Raw genomic sequence first — 19,021 nt, forward strand, 5'->3', positions numbered from 1 at the left:
AGGTTCTGGGTAAAGTTTACAGCAACCAACCCTCGATCCTCTGTAACCTTTAATCAAGTGATTTGTCAGCAGTCAGGTTTAAAGTTAAAGACTCTTCATTTCTTTTATTTCGGTAAATGTACACTTTAAAACACATAGAAACTGATTACATTTATTTATTTTAGCAACGGCCTCAACACAACGGCACTCTGCCTCAGAAAGCTGCGCATGCTCAGACCCACAATATTTTTAACGGTTTTTTTTTTGTGAAATACGTTTTCTTAGCTTACTGTTGTGTGATTAACTGTTGCAAAATTACACGGTGAATTAAAAAAAATTAAAGTTCAAGTGTTTATCACTGTAATTACCGTCATTTTACCTCTTTATCCCTCTCTCAAATTGTGTTACGCACTGCAGAAATAGCACTGTGTAGCTTTTATAAGAGAGTTGCAGACCACCCCTTCACCTCCTTATACATTTCTGCTCAGTGCTGTAAAAGTGAGTAAGCTCTACTACAGTAGGGGGAGCCCAGGGGCCAAAACACCAATTCCTCTTAGCCTTCTGCTAACGCTAACTAAAGGACTGTTGAAAGACACTACTGTTAAACTAGTACAATATGTTTACATTAATGTACTGTGTGTAATATTTCTGGTTCCCTTACATTACTCCCACTGTGAGCTGTGACTGGTTAAAAAAAAGCACTTTCTAGTATTTCTTTATTGTTTATTGTAGGTTGTGTCTCGCGTTGTTGCACATTTGAACTGATGCAGTTTGTAGTTTGGTGTGTAGCACCTCGAAAAGAAGTTTCATTTCACTGTGTACTGTACACACTGTATATGGTTGAAATGACAATAAAACTTGCCTGGGAGTGTGGGAAGCACCCTGCAGCTCCTCATACTCAGGGCAAAACAAATAAACAACAAAAAAGCTGGCACTGGCTGTGAATTGTGCTCATGAGACTGGGAGACTGCGAACAAGTAGGTAAAATGGTAGTGGTATTATTGCAGCCACTAGAGGTCGCATATTGAATCCTGACTAATGAATCTACTTTATTTATGTACTTTGCTCCTCCCCTAAACACTCTCTGATTAAGCCGTGGACTAGTTTTCAGTAAAACTGCAGCTCTCCGGTTTACATTTGACCACCTACCACTCCTACCTTTACCACAGCGCTCCAGGGGGATGTTCCGATGATGGAGAGTGTTTCTACCAATGATACCCTGAAGACCCAGACTGCTCTGATTGCAATGAGCCACATAAAGATTGAGCTATGGGACCAATGCCAGATGAATGCATGTACTCCTTTATTTTTCTTATGGAGGCTGTAGATTAGAAGCTGTTTGTACGTAGTGGAACACAGTGTTGTAATCCAAGGCTTTCAACAACAGGAGATTTTTTTTTTAAAGTTTGTGATGAGTTTGTAAAGAGTGTGTTCAGTTTAAAGGACAAAGGATCTGACAAATGTCTGGGGTTTATAGGCAAATTCAGATTTAATGAACATAAACAAGTACATAAGCTACTATTTCCATAACTTGTAAAAAGCCAAAAAAGCTTGAATTTTTTTTCCCGCAAAATAAAGGAAAAAGTAAAAACTGAATACAGAAAATATTTGGACTCCGTGTTGTCCTGGCAGTATTTACACTATGTACAGTGTTGTTGTGTATTTGCCAATAATCCTCCTGTAAGGCACCAAATGCTAAGTAGCATGATACGTGTCACTACGATTTACAAAACCATACAAACATTAACACTCATCACAGTTAACGTAAATACCATTTTCACTCTTCAGTGGAATCCGTAAGTCGTGTGAGGATAATTGTTTCTGAACGGTTGAGCTTACTTTTCTTAAAGGAGCACTCCAGCCTTAAACTGAAGATTAGCGACATTATTATGCACTGATGAGCAGCGGAACATAGTTTCAAGTTTTCAGCGATCTCTTGACTACAATACCCAGCATGCATGGCACAATAATATCACGCGACCACTGGGAACCCCTGTGCTGTCAACTAAAACTGACTGCTAGGCTAGCCACGGATGTTTAAGCTAAAACGCACAATAAATGGACACCAGAAACAAGTATTTTAGCCTTGTGTCTAGGGAAAAGAAAATCAAACGGGTATAATCTAGAAAATTGTGTTGCTAACATTAGCTTTTAGCTTGTAGCCTCCTCATTTGATGTGACTGATTAAAGTTAAGAAAAAAGACTAGTGAAGCACCACTGGAGGACGTGAACAGACAAGTTCACCACAGACGCAGCAATGGTTATCGCTTTCCTTCTTTGCTGAAGTGTCCCTTTAAGAGATTTTGGACTTTAAAATTGCACCAGCTGGTTGACTTTTAGCGATAGAAAATATCCTTCCTCTAGAGTTCATAGATGAAGATCATGAGACTTTGGGAATATGAAAAAATCTTTGATATCAACTCAAAATTCAGATTCAGAATAAAATCACGTTTTACACAGTCATTAAGAACAGAATCGTAGCGTGGTGATGTGTGTTTACGGAGTTTCACAGTACAACTGAACATAGATCTGGAAATGCTGAAAAACAATCGTAACATGGCAACCCAACGCATTCAATAACACCACTCCAGAGTCAAGGCTAATATAACCCTAATTTAATACATGTAATTAAATTATAGGCCAATAAAAGCCTTAATTATAGATTAATAAAACCATTCATTTCATCAGTTTCCAATTACGAGAGAAAGTGCAGTGCTCAGCGTTGGTTAGAAGTGATCATTAATGATCAGCAGAGGATTCCGTTTAGAGTGAGTTTAGGTGAAGTTTTATCAGGTTTCATTAAGGGCATTTGTCACTAGAATATTAAATCATCGATCTAAAACAAAGTGCACACACACACACACACATGTGAAATGTCTAACAACTGCAAAGAAAAAAAAACGTAGAAGTGGTGTACTCACATTTGGACTGAGCCCCAAAACATGGCAATGTATAAACAAGCTGCAAACACTTATTCTGCCTTAAAATCACCTTTACAAAAAGATTTAGACTGAAAGATTGAAAGACGTTTCACAACCGGGCGCCAGTTCTTTTTCTTTTTATGCTATTAACATATTCAGGAACACAAATCGACTTAAATTTTAAGGAAAGCCACATGCATTTTTTTCCCATCACCCAAATACATGTTAAAATACTATTTTTTTTCCTTTTTTTTTGTTGACAATTCTACCAAAATGGCAACTCAAATCACAGTAGTCTGGTTGAAATGAGAGCGCGAATAGGGTTGCGGCGGAGTCAGAACTGTGACTTCTTTTGGAAACTGTAAACCAGCAGCTACCAGTAAGTAGCCCGTAATGACGCTCGGGAACACGTGGTCTGTAAACACAACAACCTTCCGGCTCTTAATGAACATGACTCGGGAAATGCTCAACTGTGGTCGACAGAGTCAAAATCTATGAAATAGAATCTTCAAAAGGCATTTTCAGATGAAGAAATTGGAACTAATATCTCACATTAAGAAAAATAAAGTGCATATCAACACCTTCTTTATACACAAAGTATCATACTTCTAAAAGTACGGTTCTTAGTAAACAATGCAGGATGGTGTATTTACCATAAAGTAATATCTCCTTACCCCAAAAAGGCCAAATAACGTCTGGTAGAAGTCTCAAAATATTACTCAAAGAACTCCTTTGTTTTCTCTTTACAAAAAATAGGCTGTCCATCAGTTTCACTGAGAGACGTACCGTGCCCTTTGAAAATGTACAATTTATTTATAAACTTAGAAACAGTAAGAGTTTGATTAGCCAGTGTAAATACACAGGGGTTTCTGTGGGGTATAAATACTGTAGCTAATTTTACAGGTCGGAAAAAATCTGTTTTTCTCTACGCTGTATTCTGTGGATACCAAAAATACCTATGGTGCAACCTCCTACACTCAAATATCCAGCTTTGAGGTGGAGGACAGGTGAAGGCAGCAGTATTGCGTGTGTAATCTTTCATCCGGTGGCTGTCTGGTTGCCGATGACTCGTAGAATTTCCCGGTGGATGCTGGGGTCCTGTGTGTTGATGCTCGTATCGCCCACCTGTCCGTCCTCGTAACTGATTGGGTGAATAAATACAAGACCTCAGTAACCTGGTAACACTTTAATTAAACAACGGCGCTCTCCTTTTTAAAGCTGTACTATGGATATTTTAAGGATTTGGGGACATCTCTTGTGGAAATATGTAACTACACACAATTTTTTCCCCAACACAATTATCCTGGTTTTTCAAATTTAACCAAAATATCTTTTATAATGACATCATGTCCCCATTTGAAAGCGTTCCTGTGTCAGTTACTTACACAAAGAAAAAGCGTGTACAGACGTGATCAGTGTTTGGAACAACCCAAATGTCTCCGTGCTTGTGCAGATCCGGTGAAGTGATAACTGTAAGACGAGACGTTACAGTTAATCAAACAAGTCGAACAAATAACATTTTTGTTGTCCACGATGTCCAGATACCGTACCTTCACATAAGGCGATGCATTTGAGATTGCGACTCTGTAGAAACTGTGGCTGCTGACCCTTCTTCTGTGACTGCAATCGAAACAGATTTTATCGAATCGAATGCAATCGAATCGAAACAGGTTTTATGCTCCTTTATACAGCCTAGGTTGATTTCCTACACAGACAAGACGTTCACTCTAGTGTAATTGATCAAACTAACGTCTCTGACTGTACTTGTCCTTAACCATCATCATGACTTCAGTCTCTGAAAATCGAATACGACCCTTTAACCAAATTACCGACTTGTTTTGGGTTTTTTTTCCACTGTTGAACATGTAACAGACCAATGACAAACATTGTTTTACGTGTTCAGACAGCCACAAATAAACGGAACCCAGTAACACACGTTTAATTTGTTACAGTGATAATAATCCGTTCCAATTTTTACTTTCGTTCCTTTTATGTTTTTATTCTTAAAGTATTCGTCAACATTTGCCTTTCTCACTGAACACACTTCCTCCCTATTTCACTGCACTGCTTCAATTTCCATTAACGAAGCATGTGAGAAACAGCATCAACATCTGGTTTCACCTGCAGATGTATATTGGTCTTGTTTGTAGCAGTCTCGTCTTTTGTCGTAACTTTCTGTTGTTTCTTATTCATCCCTTTAAGAAGATACAGAAAATCAACTTTGGGAAATATTTACGATTTACATTTACGGCATTTATCTTTAGTGTAAATAACTGAAAGACTTCAAAGAGGAGCAGAAATATCAAACCTGAGTAACCAAAGGATATGCTCGACAGTGGGCTGAGATAGATTCCACTCCCATAGATGGCGCCATGGAGCTGCGGTCAAGCAAAAACCATCTGAGATGAGCTTGCGTAGTAAAATGATCATGAACAGTCTTGTTTATAATTCCTTTACCTGGAGTCTTGTGTTAGACGCCACGACCAAACCGTTCCTCAGAATGGAGTGCCAGTTCTCTATATGCGATCCGCTGAATGAGAAATCAATTTATTATTTATTATGTCAGTTCAAGTCTGACCATTTACATCTGCACTAAACATCTCAGTTCTCTCAAAGTAAATATCACATTTGAGTGATGGCTGTAAAGCAGCAGATCCAGAGGATCCAGGTTAATCACTGAAGAATGTAAAAGAGCAGTGAGGAACTCTTCTTCACGTTATGAGACAGCTCTTACACTGACACCTAGTGGCCGATGGAGTATCAAAAATACAGTGCTAAGCGTATTTAAAATGCCACGAACTGTATTGGGGGGGGGGGGGGGGGGGCTCTATGAAGCATTCCACCCCTGGGCAAGAATGGCACAATACTTTACTTTCAAAACTACAGCAATTACTGTTTCCAGTCGTTTACAAAGTGGTGTTTATAAAAGGGATGTAAAACAGTGGTAAACATGTCCCTGCCCCATTTGTTTTGAAATGTAAATGAGTTGCACATTATTGATTTTAGTTGTTATTTACTTTTCTGGAACCTCGCTACTTTTCTTGGTAAAAAAGAAAGACTAATTGCACCTTTAAGTAACAACAGCATTGGTGTTTATGGCCAGAACTTACTGGAAAGCAAAGGTACTTCCAAAGAGGCCTTTGGCAGCTCTGAAGTTGGATTCTTTGGCCGGTGGACTGCTGAGCAGGAGGAACTGGTGGGGGGTGTGCATAAACTTCAGTTGCTGTCGTGACAAAGAGAAGATGCAAGTGTTTAAAGATACTAAAGCTTTCTTTTTTCACTCATAATGAGGCAGCCTTAGTCCTGAAGTTGGCCTATGCAGCATAAACAAGTGCTATAATATGAGTTTGTTAGGGTGACCAGATCTGAGATGGTGAAAAAGAGGACACGTCTCTGGGGGGTGGACGACTACTGACGTGCAGACTGACCAATTAAATGTTCACAGAGAGGGTTATCGACCAATAACGGTAGCTCTACAGTCAGACCGTCCAATCAGAAGATTTTAGGCTACTTCACCACGCCCCCTTCTCACTCAAGGGAACCAATCGGAATTCTATGTAATCTCTAGAAAAACAACATCCCGGATGTTTTTTAAGTCTAAAAAGAGGACATGTCCGGGTAAAAGAGGACGTCTGGTCACCCTATGTTTGTGTTTCTGTGTGTGTGTGTGTGTGTGTGAATTTTAAATGTGAATTAAATATGAGTCCAACAATACAAACTCTCTGAGAGTTGTGATTTATGATCCTGCTGATTCACTCCCTTCAACCACAGGCAAGGAACCAAATATTAACCCTTTAAAGCCAACCGTATCAAATATGATTTTTAGAAGTGGCTCTTTCATCATTTAATGAAGAGAAAACCCAAAACAAATTTCCATCCTTTTGGGGCAGTGTTCTGAGTTCTCCACTGAACTGTGAATGAAGTGGAAGCATTTACCAAACCATTACAGAATTGTTGCTATCATCAGGAAAACACAGGAGAAACTCTCAAGGCTGCGTTTGTTAAACTGAAGCAATACCAGGTGTGATCTGTGTGATGTTACTTCTAGTAAATCTAAACATTTGTGTTCCATTTCATAGCTGTAGTGTATTCTACCTGTGAAATGCTCATTAATTATAATAAATATTCAGAATATTCAGTCTGCTCTTTACAGCAGCAAAACACATTTAGACAATTTTACATGAAACAAAAATGTATTTTTAGTTTCCCACAAGCCTTTGTGTGTAAATGTGTGGCTCTGTTGTCGACAGAGATTGTGTGAGACTCGGAGGAAGAAGATGATGAGACAGAGGACTGTGGGAGGTCTGTTGAATGACCTCAGGCCCAGGTTTAGACAGTAACAGAAACAACTGTAGTTTCTCTAAATGTGAAAACACGGCTGTGAAGATCAACAAAAAAGAGCCTTGGTGCTTTTAGTGTTTTTATTACCACCGGTTTATGAAACGTAAAAAGGTCAGAATGAAGAACAGAGGGCTCATGGGTCAAGGACCTCCGGAGCAGTGTTTCTCTTCGGCTCAATGTTACTTTTTCCTCAGAATTTCTGAAGACAATATCATTTGATATCGATTGTTTAATTGAAATGAATCAAAATTAAAAATAAATGAAGAACAGTTTTAACTGATGCAGTGAACTAAATGAAAGACCAATTACAGAAAACTATAATGTATTGGTAAATGCCTAAATATGATGCCTTCAACATGTATAGGATCCAAAAATAATCAATTAACAACATTTATATTTTAGTTACAGGGCCACATAATGTGTGATTTATAAATAAAATCAGTTTTATTGTATTATTATTATTTCATGTGTCAGGCTTTAAAGGGTTAAACAGAGAAAATAACATTAAATACGAGCATTGTTAATCTGCTCACTGCTGATCGGAGAAGTGAACGAGACTCACCCTGGTCACTGGGAGCTTTACTATGTGAGACCGGTTACTGGAGATGACCCTGCGACAAACAATAACACAATAACTATTCAAATAATTGAACGTTTTTAAAGAAGCATTTGTGATATTTAACTTGTGACCTCTCATTTACCAAATGACCTCAGCTTTAGGCCCAATCCCATTTCACATTTTTACACCTAGCCCTCATTTTCAAGTGGAACCTTGCCCCGTGGAACTGAGTAAAAACGTGTAGTGGTTAGAATCTTTGCCAGCAGCTCTGTCAGTCTGCAGTGAGATCAGAGGGGTACTGCAGGACTTAAGTTAACTTTAGGGCATCATGTTCAGAAGAGTTCCACAATCTATATTTACATCCACTCCTGACTCTCTTCTTATTCAGCAACTGTTACCAGCTCCACCTTAAATGTTGCAGTAGCCTCAGGCACCATAATATAATTACTTCACTATTTAAGGCGGAACTGGTTTATTTACTAGCTAAAAAACTGACATTCCGGGTGACTGTCTGTGAGGAGTGTGGTGTGTTCTCCCTGTGTCTGTGTGGGTTTCCTCCGGGTGACTGTCTGTGAGGAGTGTGGTGTGTTCTCCCTGTGTCTGCGTGGGTTTCCTCCGGGTGACTGTCTGTGAGGAGTGTGGTGTGTTCTCCGTGTCTGCGTGGGTTTCCTCCGGGTGACTGTCTGTGAGGAGTGTGGTGTGTTCTCCCTGTGTCTGCGTGGGTTTCCTCTGGGTTCTCCAGCTTCCTCCTACGCTCAAAAACACACGTTGGTAGATGGATTGGCGACTCAAAAGTGTCCGTAGGTGTGAGTGTGTGAGTGTGTGTGTCTGTGTTGCCCTGTGAAGGACTGGTGCCCCCTCCAGGGTGTATTCCCGCCTTGCGCCCAATGATTCCAGGTAGGCTCTGGACCCACCGTGATCCTGAACTGGATAAGCGGTTACAGATAATGAATGGATGGATGGATGGAAAACACTGACATTTGTGGCTTCTTCTGTCCCTTGTGAAGCCGTCTTTCCTGTGATTCACAAGTCATTCATAACACTCAGTTTGGAGTGTGCTTCTGAAAAATCTTTGTTTGAACACTTCACCGTAATCGTCTTTCCCAACAAGAATTGGGACCCCCTACCCCTAGGCACAACTGAGGAGTAGGGCTAAGTGGTAGGGGCAAAGAGTGAAATGAGACTGACCTTTAGTCATTATTTTTCAAGACATTTGTGTTAATCTCACCAATAAACAAAGCAAACTAAGCTGTGAGTAGGCTCGGGTGATAATTGTGGTTGTACTTCCTTCCTTTTGTGGGGAGCCATTGCACATGTGGCCCACACCCATTCAGCTCAATTTCTGTTTCATATTCTGTTTGCATTTATCACTTAACTTTTTTTCAGGACATTTAAAAAAATACCGTAGCGTATAATTCATGAAAGCCTACATTTGGTGGACATCATGTATTTCAGTGATGGGGAGTCATTCATGTGGGGCCTGGGGAACTCTTCTTCCCACTGGCCCCTCACACAAAGTAACTCATTCATACAGACAAAGTTGCACAAGACTCTTCTAGGCCACCCCCCTATGATACTGCTCCACATATATTTCTCCTAATTTTGACAATTGAACTTACAGCTATTTATTTTCTGCATGATTGATGACTGCATACATGTTCCGTAAATGATTTCCTAAGACATGTTACATGTTTAAATTATGGACCTTTCTGTTGTTACTGTGGAGTGGTACAAATATGTAACTAAACTAAACAATTAAGATTGACATGTACAGGGAAGTCTTAGCATTCACCACAGATGGTAAGTGGCACTGTATGAAAACTGGCAGCAGCAACAGTGTGTAATGTATTCTTCTGTAATGGTTTCACACGGTCTTGTATGAATCTTTTGTTTTAATGATAAATAGTAAAAACATTGACATCTCTGATTCCCTATAAAATATTTTCAAAGTTACCTTGGAAACACTGTTATCTATCATCAATTATTATCAGTGTTATCTATATATCAGATATTTTTACATTCATCTAACTAATATTCATTCATTCATTCGTTATCTGTAAGAACTTATCCAGTTTAGGGTCGCGGTGGGTCCAGAGCCTACCCGGAACCAGTGGGTGCAAGGTGAGACCACACCCTGTAGGGGGAGCAGTCTTTCACAGGGTGACACACACTCATACGTTCACTCACAACTATGGACACTTTTTCTCCAATCCACCTACCAACGTGTGTTTTTGAGCATGGTAGGAAGCCGGAGCACCCAGAGGAAACCCACGCAGACACAGGGAGAACACACCACATTCCTCATAGACAGTCATCTGCAGGAAACCCACGCGCACACAGGGAGAACACACCACACTCCTCACAGACAGTCACCCGGAGGAAACCCACCCAGACACGGGGAGAACACAGCAAACTCCTCACAGACAGTCACCCGGAGGAAACCCATGCAGACACAGAGAGAACACACCACACTCCTCACAGACAGTCACCCGGAGTAAACCCACACGGACATGGGGAGAACACACCACACTCCTCAGGGAGAGTCACCCGGAGGAAACCCACCCAGACACGAGGAGAACACAGCAAACTCCTCACAGACAGTCACCCGGAGGAAACCCATGCAGACACAGAGAGAACACACCACACTCCTCACAGACAGTCACCCAGAGCGGGACTCGAACCCACAACCTCCAGGTCCCTGGAGCTATGTGACTGCGACACCTACCTGCTGTCGCCCTTAGCTAATATGAACTATTATATAAATACAGAAGGTAGTAAGTGATAGAGAGATTTGTTACCACTGTAATAAAGGGTGAGCCAGTGGATCGATTCTGTCCATCTGCTTCTTGATCTCCAGGTATGGCGCCTGGTTGACACAAATTGAACCTTATAAGTCCATCTTCCACAAAAATGTTTCAGCTATAATTGAAGAAACCGCTTGAGACATAAATAACTAAACTACTGGAAAAAATAATGCAGAGTTTTACAGAAGAAGCATTTCAGATACCTGGGTCATTTCTCTGATCGATGTGAGGCTATCGAGGGCTCTCATTACTCGATCATAGTCCTTTTTCTAAGAAAAAGCACAGGGTTGGTAAAGTATGAACGAGCACAAGATCATACAGTTGCAGTGTATTAAATCAGACATAATATGTCCAAAAGTTTATGGACACCCCATTACAGTGAGTCAAATCAGTAGACGCAGACGCTCAAAAACATTGTGCACTCTCAGTTTATATAATCTCCAGGAAATAAATGAAATAAAATAGGACGCTATGGATCGGCTCCATGAGCTGTACGTTCAATACAAAGTGTTGTGTATTCAGTGTGAGTGTTTAGGTAATAAACTGAAGTGTACCCTTGGATTGAAGGCCAGGGTCTGGGAGTCATTGGGATCCACTACAGAGGGATAAGGCTCAAAAATGACAACTTTCCTTGGAGACTCTAGAGCAGATCGACACATGGAGACCAGCAAGTCCACAACCTGCCATTATCAATAATTATAAATAATAATTATAACATTGATAATAACTAATCAGATCATAAAAACACAAGGTAGAAAAGGAAAAGCAGTAGTTAAAAATGCAGTGTGTTTGTGTGTACTGCATGATGTGTCTACCTGGGCACCTGTGTGTTCGCATGTGTTTGTGTGCGTGTGTGTTTACGTGTACCTGAGCACCTGCAGCAATCTCTTCATAAGTTTCATGTGTTTATGTATGTGTGTGTTACATGGGTGTACATGTGGCTATCCTGTGTGTGTGTGTGTATGTGTGTGTGTGTATGTTTATATAGGTGTTCCTGGGCACCTGTGGTGATCTCATCAGCAGCCCTGTGTATGTGTGTGTGTGTGTGTGTGTGTGTGTGTGTGTGTGTGTGTTGGTGCGTGTGTGTGGTGTGTATGTGCTTTTATATGTGTGTACCTGGGCACCTGTGGCGATCTCATCAGCAGCTTCATTCATGACTCCTAGCGTTTGGAAGGCAAAAACACACAGCTCTCTCTCACACACTGTGGGCTGTGAAAACACAAACATATTTCATTAGCAGCAGAAAAACTTCAGCCATGTACAGAGAAATCAGTCATCTTCTCCAGTGCCTGTTTCACATTATTCATTCATTCATTCATTATCTGTAACCCTTATCCAGTTCAGGGTCGCGGTGGGTCCAGAGCCTACCTGGAATCATTGGGCGCAAGGCGGGAACACACCCTGGAGGGGGCGCCAGTCCTTCACAGGGCAACACACACACTCACATTCACTCACACCTACGGACACTTTTGAGTCGCCTATCCACCTACCAACATGTGTTTTTGGACTGTGGGAGGAAACCCACGCAGACACAGGGAGAACACACCACACTCCTCACAGACAGTCACCCGGAGGAAACCCACGCAGACACAGGGAGAACACACCACACTCCTTACAGACAGTCACCCGGAGGAAACCCACGCAGACACAGGGAGAACACACCACACTCCTCACAGACAGTCACCCGGAGGAAACCCACGCAGACACAGGGAGAACACACCACACTCCTCACAGACAGTCACCCGGAAGAAACCCATGCAGACACAGGGAGAAAACACCACACTACTCAAGGACAGTCACCTGGAGGAAACCCACGCAGACACATGGAGAAAACACCACACTACTCAAGGACAGTCACTCGGAGCGGGAATCGAACCCACAACCTCCAGACCCCTGTAGCTGTGTGATTGCGACACTAACCTGCTGGGCCACCGTGCCGCCCTGTTTCACATTATTTACCAGCTATTATACAGACACCTAGTGGAGTAGACGTCTCAGAGATTATGCACTAAACTCAATTTGACTGTTCTGCTCATGTGAGGTGCACATATCAAAATGTAAACGTAAGAAATAATCACTTTCATGAATATCATATGCTTTTTTTTGGCGGTAAAGATGATGGTTGTTTAAAAGTGTGTTCTCACTCTTAAGGAAATTAAATACAAATAAAACTGCAGTGTGGTTCGTCAGAAGAACGTATTGTACCCTGCTGTTGGAATCCCAGTGCAGTTGGATGCCAAATGGACCAAACATATCTAAACGTCCCAAATTCAGGCTTTACATTCATTTCCAAAAGTTACGTCTGTGGGAAAAATAATTTGCAAGGCTTTCATAACACATTTTTTCAGGAGTGTGTGGGCACTTCTAGAGCAGGTAGTGTCAGTTTTAAAGCACTCAGTCTACACTTTAACTGTATAATGTATTAAAGTACCACATTTTATAGAAGCACTAACACACTCAAGGCTATACTACAAAAGACAGATCAAATAAAACACACATAAAACCCTCGTGCTCACTGAAATACAGAGTACACCGTGTCTCTGAGAGTTGGTGGATATTAGATGATTATGTAATAAACACTGTCTGGTTTGATCAAGTAGGTTTTAAGTGTCTCCTTTTTTTCTGAATGAATATAAACAGAGGCTTAGAACCTATAAAGACAAGTAGCTTTCGATTTATTCCGTAGTTATTTGTGTATTTATACATTCCTATGTTCCTCTGTGATATAATCCCATGTTCTGAACACTCACTCTGAGCATTGGTCCATTCTGAAACACATGAGGTTCATCACAGACCACACAGAACTCGTTCAGGACCGGGATCCTCTGCTCTGCATACTCCATCGTCTGAGACAGCAATATCAAACACACAAAACACAATGTTGTATGTTACACAACATCCAGACACATTAAAACTTACATTACTGTTGTGAAGGATATAGTGAAAGACTGCTCACCTGGACAAGAAAGCCCCGGTCTCTCACTGGTATAGACTTTGCTCCATTGTTAGGCTGGTCAAAAAATAGCAAACATTATACTCCACACATAACACCAAAGAACAAACCAGGAACAGCCCCCACCTCCTGTTATCAGACTCAGTTCTTATAGCCAAGCATTACATTATTCACGCAGATATTTAAGTACACCTGTTAAACAGTAAGTGAGCATTAAAGGGGAAATATTTAGTACTTCTTCAGTACTTCTTCAGTATATGTGTACATTAATATGTGGATCTGTAGCCCACCAACAAACACACTGTGAAACAAAAACACCCAATCATTTTTGTACGCTGTATTAGTCAGAAACCATGGGATTCATTATGATTTTCTCCAGTTCATAGATTTTAGAAGTGCCCCACCCCCATATCTGTGTTTCTCCAATCTCAGCGCTGTACCTGCATTTATGTGAGACTGCAATGACAAGGTTTAACAGAGGAAAATAGACACAAACAATACAATTGAGTACAGGCTTCGGACAGTTTTTCCAAAGTCAAATTCAAGCACTTTTCAAAGACTTCCTAGGTTCGTTTTCCAGCACTTTACAGTTGTAGTAAATTTCAGATTTATTCAAATACATACATACATATTCAAAATGATTTTTATAAAAGGGATAATAAAAATCCCTAAAGGCTAAGCAGCAGCGATATGAAAGTGTCAAACAAATCAATACAGTGGAATTTGAGTTCCTATCTTGTGTTTATTGATAGTCAGAAAACATGTTATTTCTTACTAATTGAAGAAATAAGGTTTAAAAGACAGTTGCCCCCCCAACGGTGTTGGGAAACTCTAATAGGCGTCTTGCCTGTGACGTAGACGGTGGACAACAACTCTAGAAGCTGCACTTAATTTAATGCAAAATCAGGAAAAGGTGTGTTGTTTTTGGCTGCAATCATTCAATGTACAGTGGGACATCTGTGAACAAATGGCCCAAAGATCCCAAAATATCCAGAAAATGGACTAAATTTGTCAACTTTAAACGGGCACTTTGGAAAGGACCATCCGCTCACTCCGTTATCTGTAGCTCACTTCACTGGCGCTTTTCCAACAATATGGGCATGTAAGGACACCAACGAAAGGTGTTCAAGAGCCTCTGTAACATGGAGGTAAACAGGGTAAGGACACTTACTTCGCCTGTTTTAGTTGGTGTTAGTTAACGTTAGCTTGACTTGCTAAACTCGGTGGCTCAGATTATACTCGGCTACGTAGCTGCATTACCGAGGTTTATAGTGTCGGATGAATTCGAGTTCGACTTCGATCACATTTACAAGAATAACGGTACCTCTAAATTGGAGTTTAGCTTATTGCTAGGCTTTTGTCATGAATAATGTTGGTTATTTAGCTAGATACTGTCATAACAGTCAGTCATAACGGTGTTTTACCACGGCGTTGTTCAGCTGTTGTCCACCAGTGACGTCACGGTCGCGTTCAAGAATTTCCGTAGCGAGCTCCGGTTTTTCCGTCAATTTAATAAAATTGTCAGTTTTAAAGCAAATTAAGCTGCTATTTTCATTTTTTTCATGTCAGTAACTACAATAACGTGAAATATTCATGGAGGTCCATTAAGTGGTGCTTAGCCTTTAACTGTATTTGGTAATAGCAGAAGGATAAACATATTTTAAAAGAAATCAAAATTTCCACGTGTCACCTGTTTTTAAGTAGACTTTCCTTGCTATTGAAAATAAGTCTACAGTTTTTTTTGCTCTGTGCTTTTGTGCGTAAAATGTTTAAACATGCACATTTATATTTTAACCTAGTAAAGGCCTATTTCAAGCCTTTTTAAGCTTTTTTTTATCCAGCAATTTTCAAACCTGGAAAATACAACATTAATAGGCTAGCATTTTTCAAGGAGGCTAGCAAGGATTTCAAGCACCCGTACGAATCCTGTGAGTAAAAACGGAGAAAGAACCAAGAAAAACAACTAAAAACCAGAGCTTCTACTCCTCACTCCTCACTGCTGTGTGCTCAGTTTGGGGTGAACAGCAAATTTGGGGTTGTTTAGACAGGGGGAGAACACTGCTGTGGGCTTTGATCTTTGTGGTATTTTGATGAAAACAGACATTTCAATAAGATACAGAACTGTTCACTTGTGAAAAGTTGGAGAATATGTTGCTTTTAAACTGTGCTGCAGAGGGTCCCTCGCGTCGAGTTTGTTAACTAATTGTTCAATTAGAGGATCAACAAACGTCTCTAGGCCAATAACAATAATAATATTGTTATGATCACAATCCCCATGGTCTTCAGTGTATTTGTCAGTTGTGTAAGATAAAGTTACAGACTTGCTAAGAGTGGCAGGAGATTTAGCAAAGTACTTTGTTTACAGCAGTTGTTGAATACACAGCCAAAAGATTTGTTCAATGCCGTTTGCGTCCCCTTCACAGACAAATTGAGGTTGCCTTGGCATGATTTAGGAGTCTAGAAGAGGGGACAGAGAACTGTAGTCTACATTTTGGTGAATCGCAGGACACAAAGGGGAGGATAATCACTGGTTTAAGGAACCTGGAAATGCAGAAATTAATAGGAAGGCTGCAATAGACAGGGCATTTAAATCTGTATTTAGAAAAGACAACTGTTCATTCATATGCATAGTGATTAACCATGAAACCGTGCACCATAATAACCCTAGTGCAGGGTTTTACAAACCCTGGTTTGCAACCCTTGGATGGCTCGAGTTCCAAAGAAATGGTTGCAGAGGAAAATGATCAGGCACATAAACACACAACGCATAGAGTATTAATAAGAATATAGTTAACAGTGGTGTGGACCCTCCCTCAATCCTTACCGGAGGTGTGGAGGAGAGAGCCGGGGCCAGGATGCCGATAAGCCCTGAGGTAAGGGAGAGGCGGCGGCTCTCTGAGGCGTGCTCCTTGGGCAGCTCGCCCTTGCCCATCTTGGTGCTGCTGGAGTAGGATCTGCTGAGGAGCCGGTGGTGATGCTTGAGACCGTCCAGCTCCTCGGGGCGGACGTTTCCGGAGCAGGAACGGCTGAGGAGTCGATGAGGCTTCAGAGCACTACTGCCATCATTGCCTCCTCCTCCTCCTTCACTTCCTCCTCCTCCTCCGGCTCCATGGTCACAGCGAGGTTCTCCGGAACGAGGCAGCAGTCGGTGAGGCCTCAGTCCTCCGCCGCCTCCACAATCCTCTGGCTTCACACTGCCTCGAGGCAGCAGGCGATGAGCCTGAGGTTTCAAGACAGCCGGCAGCTCCAGACGAGGCTCTACCGACAAAGAGTGGCCCAGCAGCTTGTGCGGTTTCCCGCCGCAGCCATCCACCTCCGGCTTAACGGCTCCGGAGCAGGTGCGGCGCAGCAGCCGGTGAGACTTGGACACGCAGCCGTCCTGCTCTGGCTTCAGCTTCTTCTTGCTCTTCACACACCCGGGAGGAGGGTAGCTGGGAGACCTTCCAAACAAAAGAAAAGGTAATTAAAATATGGCAGCTGACCCCACTTGGTCCAGAAACAATGACTATACCTGGTGAGTCAAAAGTTACAGGACACCCTTTTATTTAAAAATACCCCAGCAAGTAATGGGTGATTTTTAGTCTGGAACATGGCGGCCATATTGAAAGCCACCATATTGGATCAAGGGCAAGTTTTTGCAATGGGAAGGTGGTTACGTAGCATACCCAAAAAATGAAAGGGTGTCCTGTGAGGGCAGCATGGTGGCGCAGCAGGTTAATGTTGCAGTCACAGCTCCAGGGACCTGAAGGTTGTGGGTTTGAGTCCCACTCCAGGTGACTGCCTATGAGGAGTGTGGTGTGTTCTCCCTGTGTCTGCGTGGGTTTCCTTCGGGTGACTGTTTGTGAGGAGTGTGGTGTGTTCTCCTTGTGTCTGCGTGGGTTTCCTTCGGGTGACTGTCTGTGAGGAGTGTGGGGTGTTCTCCCTTTGTCTGCGTGGGTTTCCTCCGGGTGACTGTCTGTGAGGAGTGTGGTGTGTTCTCCCTGTGTCTGCGTGGGTTTCCTCCGGGTGACTGTCTGTGAGGAGTGTCGTGTGTTCTCCCTGTGTCTGCGTGGGTTTCCTTCGGGTGACTGTCTGTGAGGAGTGTGGTGTGTTCTCCCTGCGTCTGCGTGGGTTTCCTCTGGGTGACTGTCTGTGAGGAGTGTGGTGTGTTCTCCCTGTGTCTGCGTGGGTTTCCTCCGGGTGACTGTCTGTGAGGAGTGTGGTGTGTTCTCCCTGTGTCTGCTTGGGTTTCCTCCGGGTGACTGTCTGTGAGGAGTGTGGTGTGTTCTCCCTGTGTCTGCGTGGGTTTCCTCCGGGTGACTGTCTGTGAGGAGTGTGGTGTGTTCTCCCTATGTCTGCGTGGGTTTCCTCCGGGTGACTGTCTGTGAGGAGTGTGGTGTGTTCTCCCTGTGTCTGCTTGGGTTTCCTCCGGGTGACTGTCTGTGAGGAGTGTGGTGTGTTCTCCCTGTGTCTGCGTGGGTTTCCTCCGGGTGACTGTCTGTGAGGAGTGTGGTATGTTCTCTCTGTGTCTGCGTGGGTTTCCTCCGGGTGCTCCAGTTTCATCCCACAGTCCAAAAACACACGTTGGTAGGTGACTCAAAAGTGTTCGTGGGTGAGTGAATGTGTGTGTGTTGCCCTTTGAAGGACTGGCGCCCAATGACTCCAGGTAGGCTCTGGACCCACGGTGACCCTGAACTGGATAAGGGTTTCAGATAATGGATGGTGTCCTGTGATTTTTGACTATAAATAGTTAGTTTAGGCTCATCTGAGACAATCTTCACTGACCATCCAGCATCAAACCCAGTCGATTTCCAAAACATTCATTCATGTTATGTTCAGAAACGTGTTATACTGTGCACGTCCTACCCTCCTCCAAAAATTACATAGTGCAGTTTCTACAGTGCTGAGCCCAGAGTAGCAATGACAGAGACTCCCTATTACACACCAATGAAGCATCACAACAATTTTGAAGCTGTAATTTAAAGGTAAAAATATTACATGGAGTTCCTTTAAAATGTAAGAAGTGTACTGAATATAACTCAGCATCTATTATCCATAACTGGGTACCTACTATGAAACTAATAAGTTTTGTAGTCATGAGACAGTAATGGAAGTTACTCATATCAGAATATCATATCTGCCTCCTTTTTTCTACACTCACAGGAGCACTTTGTAGTTCTACAATCACAGACTGTTGTTTACCTGTTTCTCTGCATACTTTCTTATCCCCATTTCACCCTGCTCTTCAATGCTCAGGACCCCCACAGAGCAGGTATGATGTGGTGGTGGATCATACTCAGCACTGCTCAGTGACACTGACATAGCAGTGGTGTGTTACTGTGTGTTGCTCCGGTACGAGTGGATCAGATACAGCAGTGCTGCTGGAGGTTATGAACCCCTCAATATCTGGACTGAGAATACTCCACCAATTAAAATGACCTTTGTCCACTGATGTGTCGGATTCAACACACACTGACACACCACC

At 42.2% G+C, this 19,021-nt stretch overlaps 1 protein-coding gene across 2 annotated transcripts in view; it reads right to left on the reverse strand.

Moving 5' to 3' along the window:
• Positions 1-1,396: 1,396 nt before the first annotated feature.
• Positions 1,397-19,021, reverse strand: part of LOC136676494 (protein mono-ADP-ribosyltransferase PARP8-like) — a 74,213-nt gene continuing 56,588 nt past the window's right edge. For both annotated transcript variants that reach the window (XM_066653568.1, XM_066653567.1), the window contains exons 12-26: positions 16,382-16,997; positions 13,561-13,614; positions 13,355-13,450; positions 11,721-11,813; positions 11,159-11,284; positions 10,808-10,873; positions 10,599-10,666; positions 7,804-7,852; positions 6,011-6,123; positions 5,358-5,430; positions 5,209-5,278; positions 5,022-5,095; positions 4,451-4,520; positions 4,286-4,370; positions 1,397-4,041 (exon numbers count right to left, since the gene is read on the reverse strand). In XM_066653568.1, coding sequence (XP_066509665.1) covers positions 3,939-4,041; positions 4,286-4,370; positions 4,451-4,520; positions 5,022-5,095; positions 5,209-5,278; positions 5,358-5,430; positions 6,011-6,123; positions 7,804-7,852; positions 10,599-10,666; positions 10,808-10,873; positions 11,159-11,284; positions 11,721-11,813; positions 13,355-13,450; positions 13,561-13,614; positions 16,382-16,997 — 1,756 coding nt within the window. In that variant the 3' untranslated portion in view covers positions 1,397-3,938. The remainder of the gene's footprint in view (positions 4,042-4,285; positions 4,371-4,450; positions 4,521-5,021; positions 5,096-5,208; positions 5,279-5,357; positions 5,431-6,010; positions 6,124-7,803; positions 7,853-10,598; positions 10,667-10,807; positions 10,874-11,158; positions 11,285-11,720; positions 11,814-13,354; positions 13,451-13,560; positions 13,615-16,381; positions 16,998-19,021) is intronic.

This window comes from Hoplias malabaricus, chromosome X2 (assembly GCF_029633855.1).
Source record: "Hoplias malabaricus isolate fHopMal1 chromosome X2, fHopMal1.hap1, whole genome shotgun sequence".
NCBI lineage: Eukaryota > Metazoa > Chordata > Actinopteri > Characiformes > Erythrinidae > Hoplias > Hoplias malabaricus.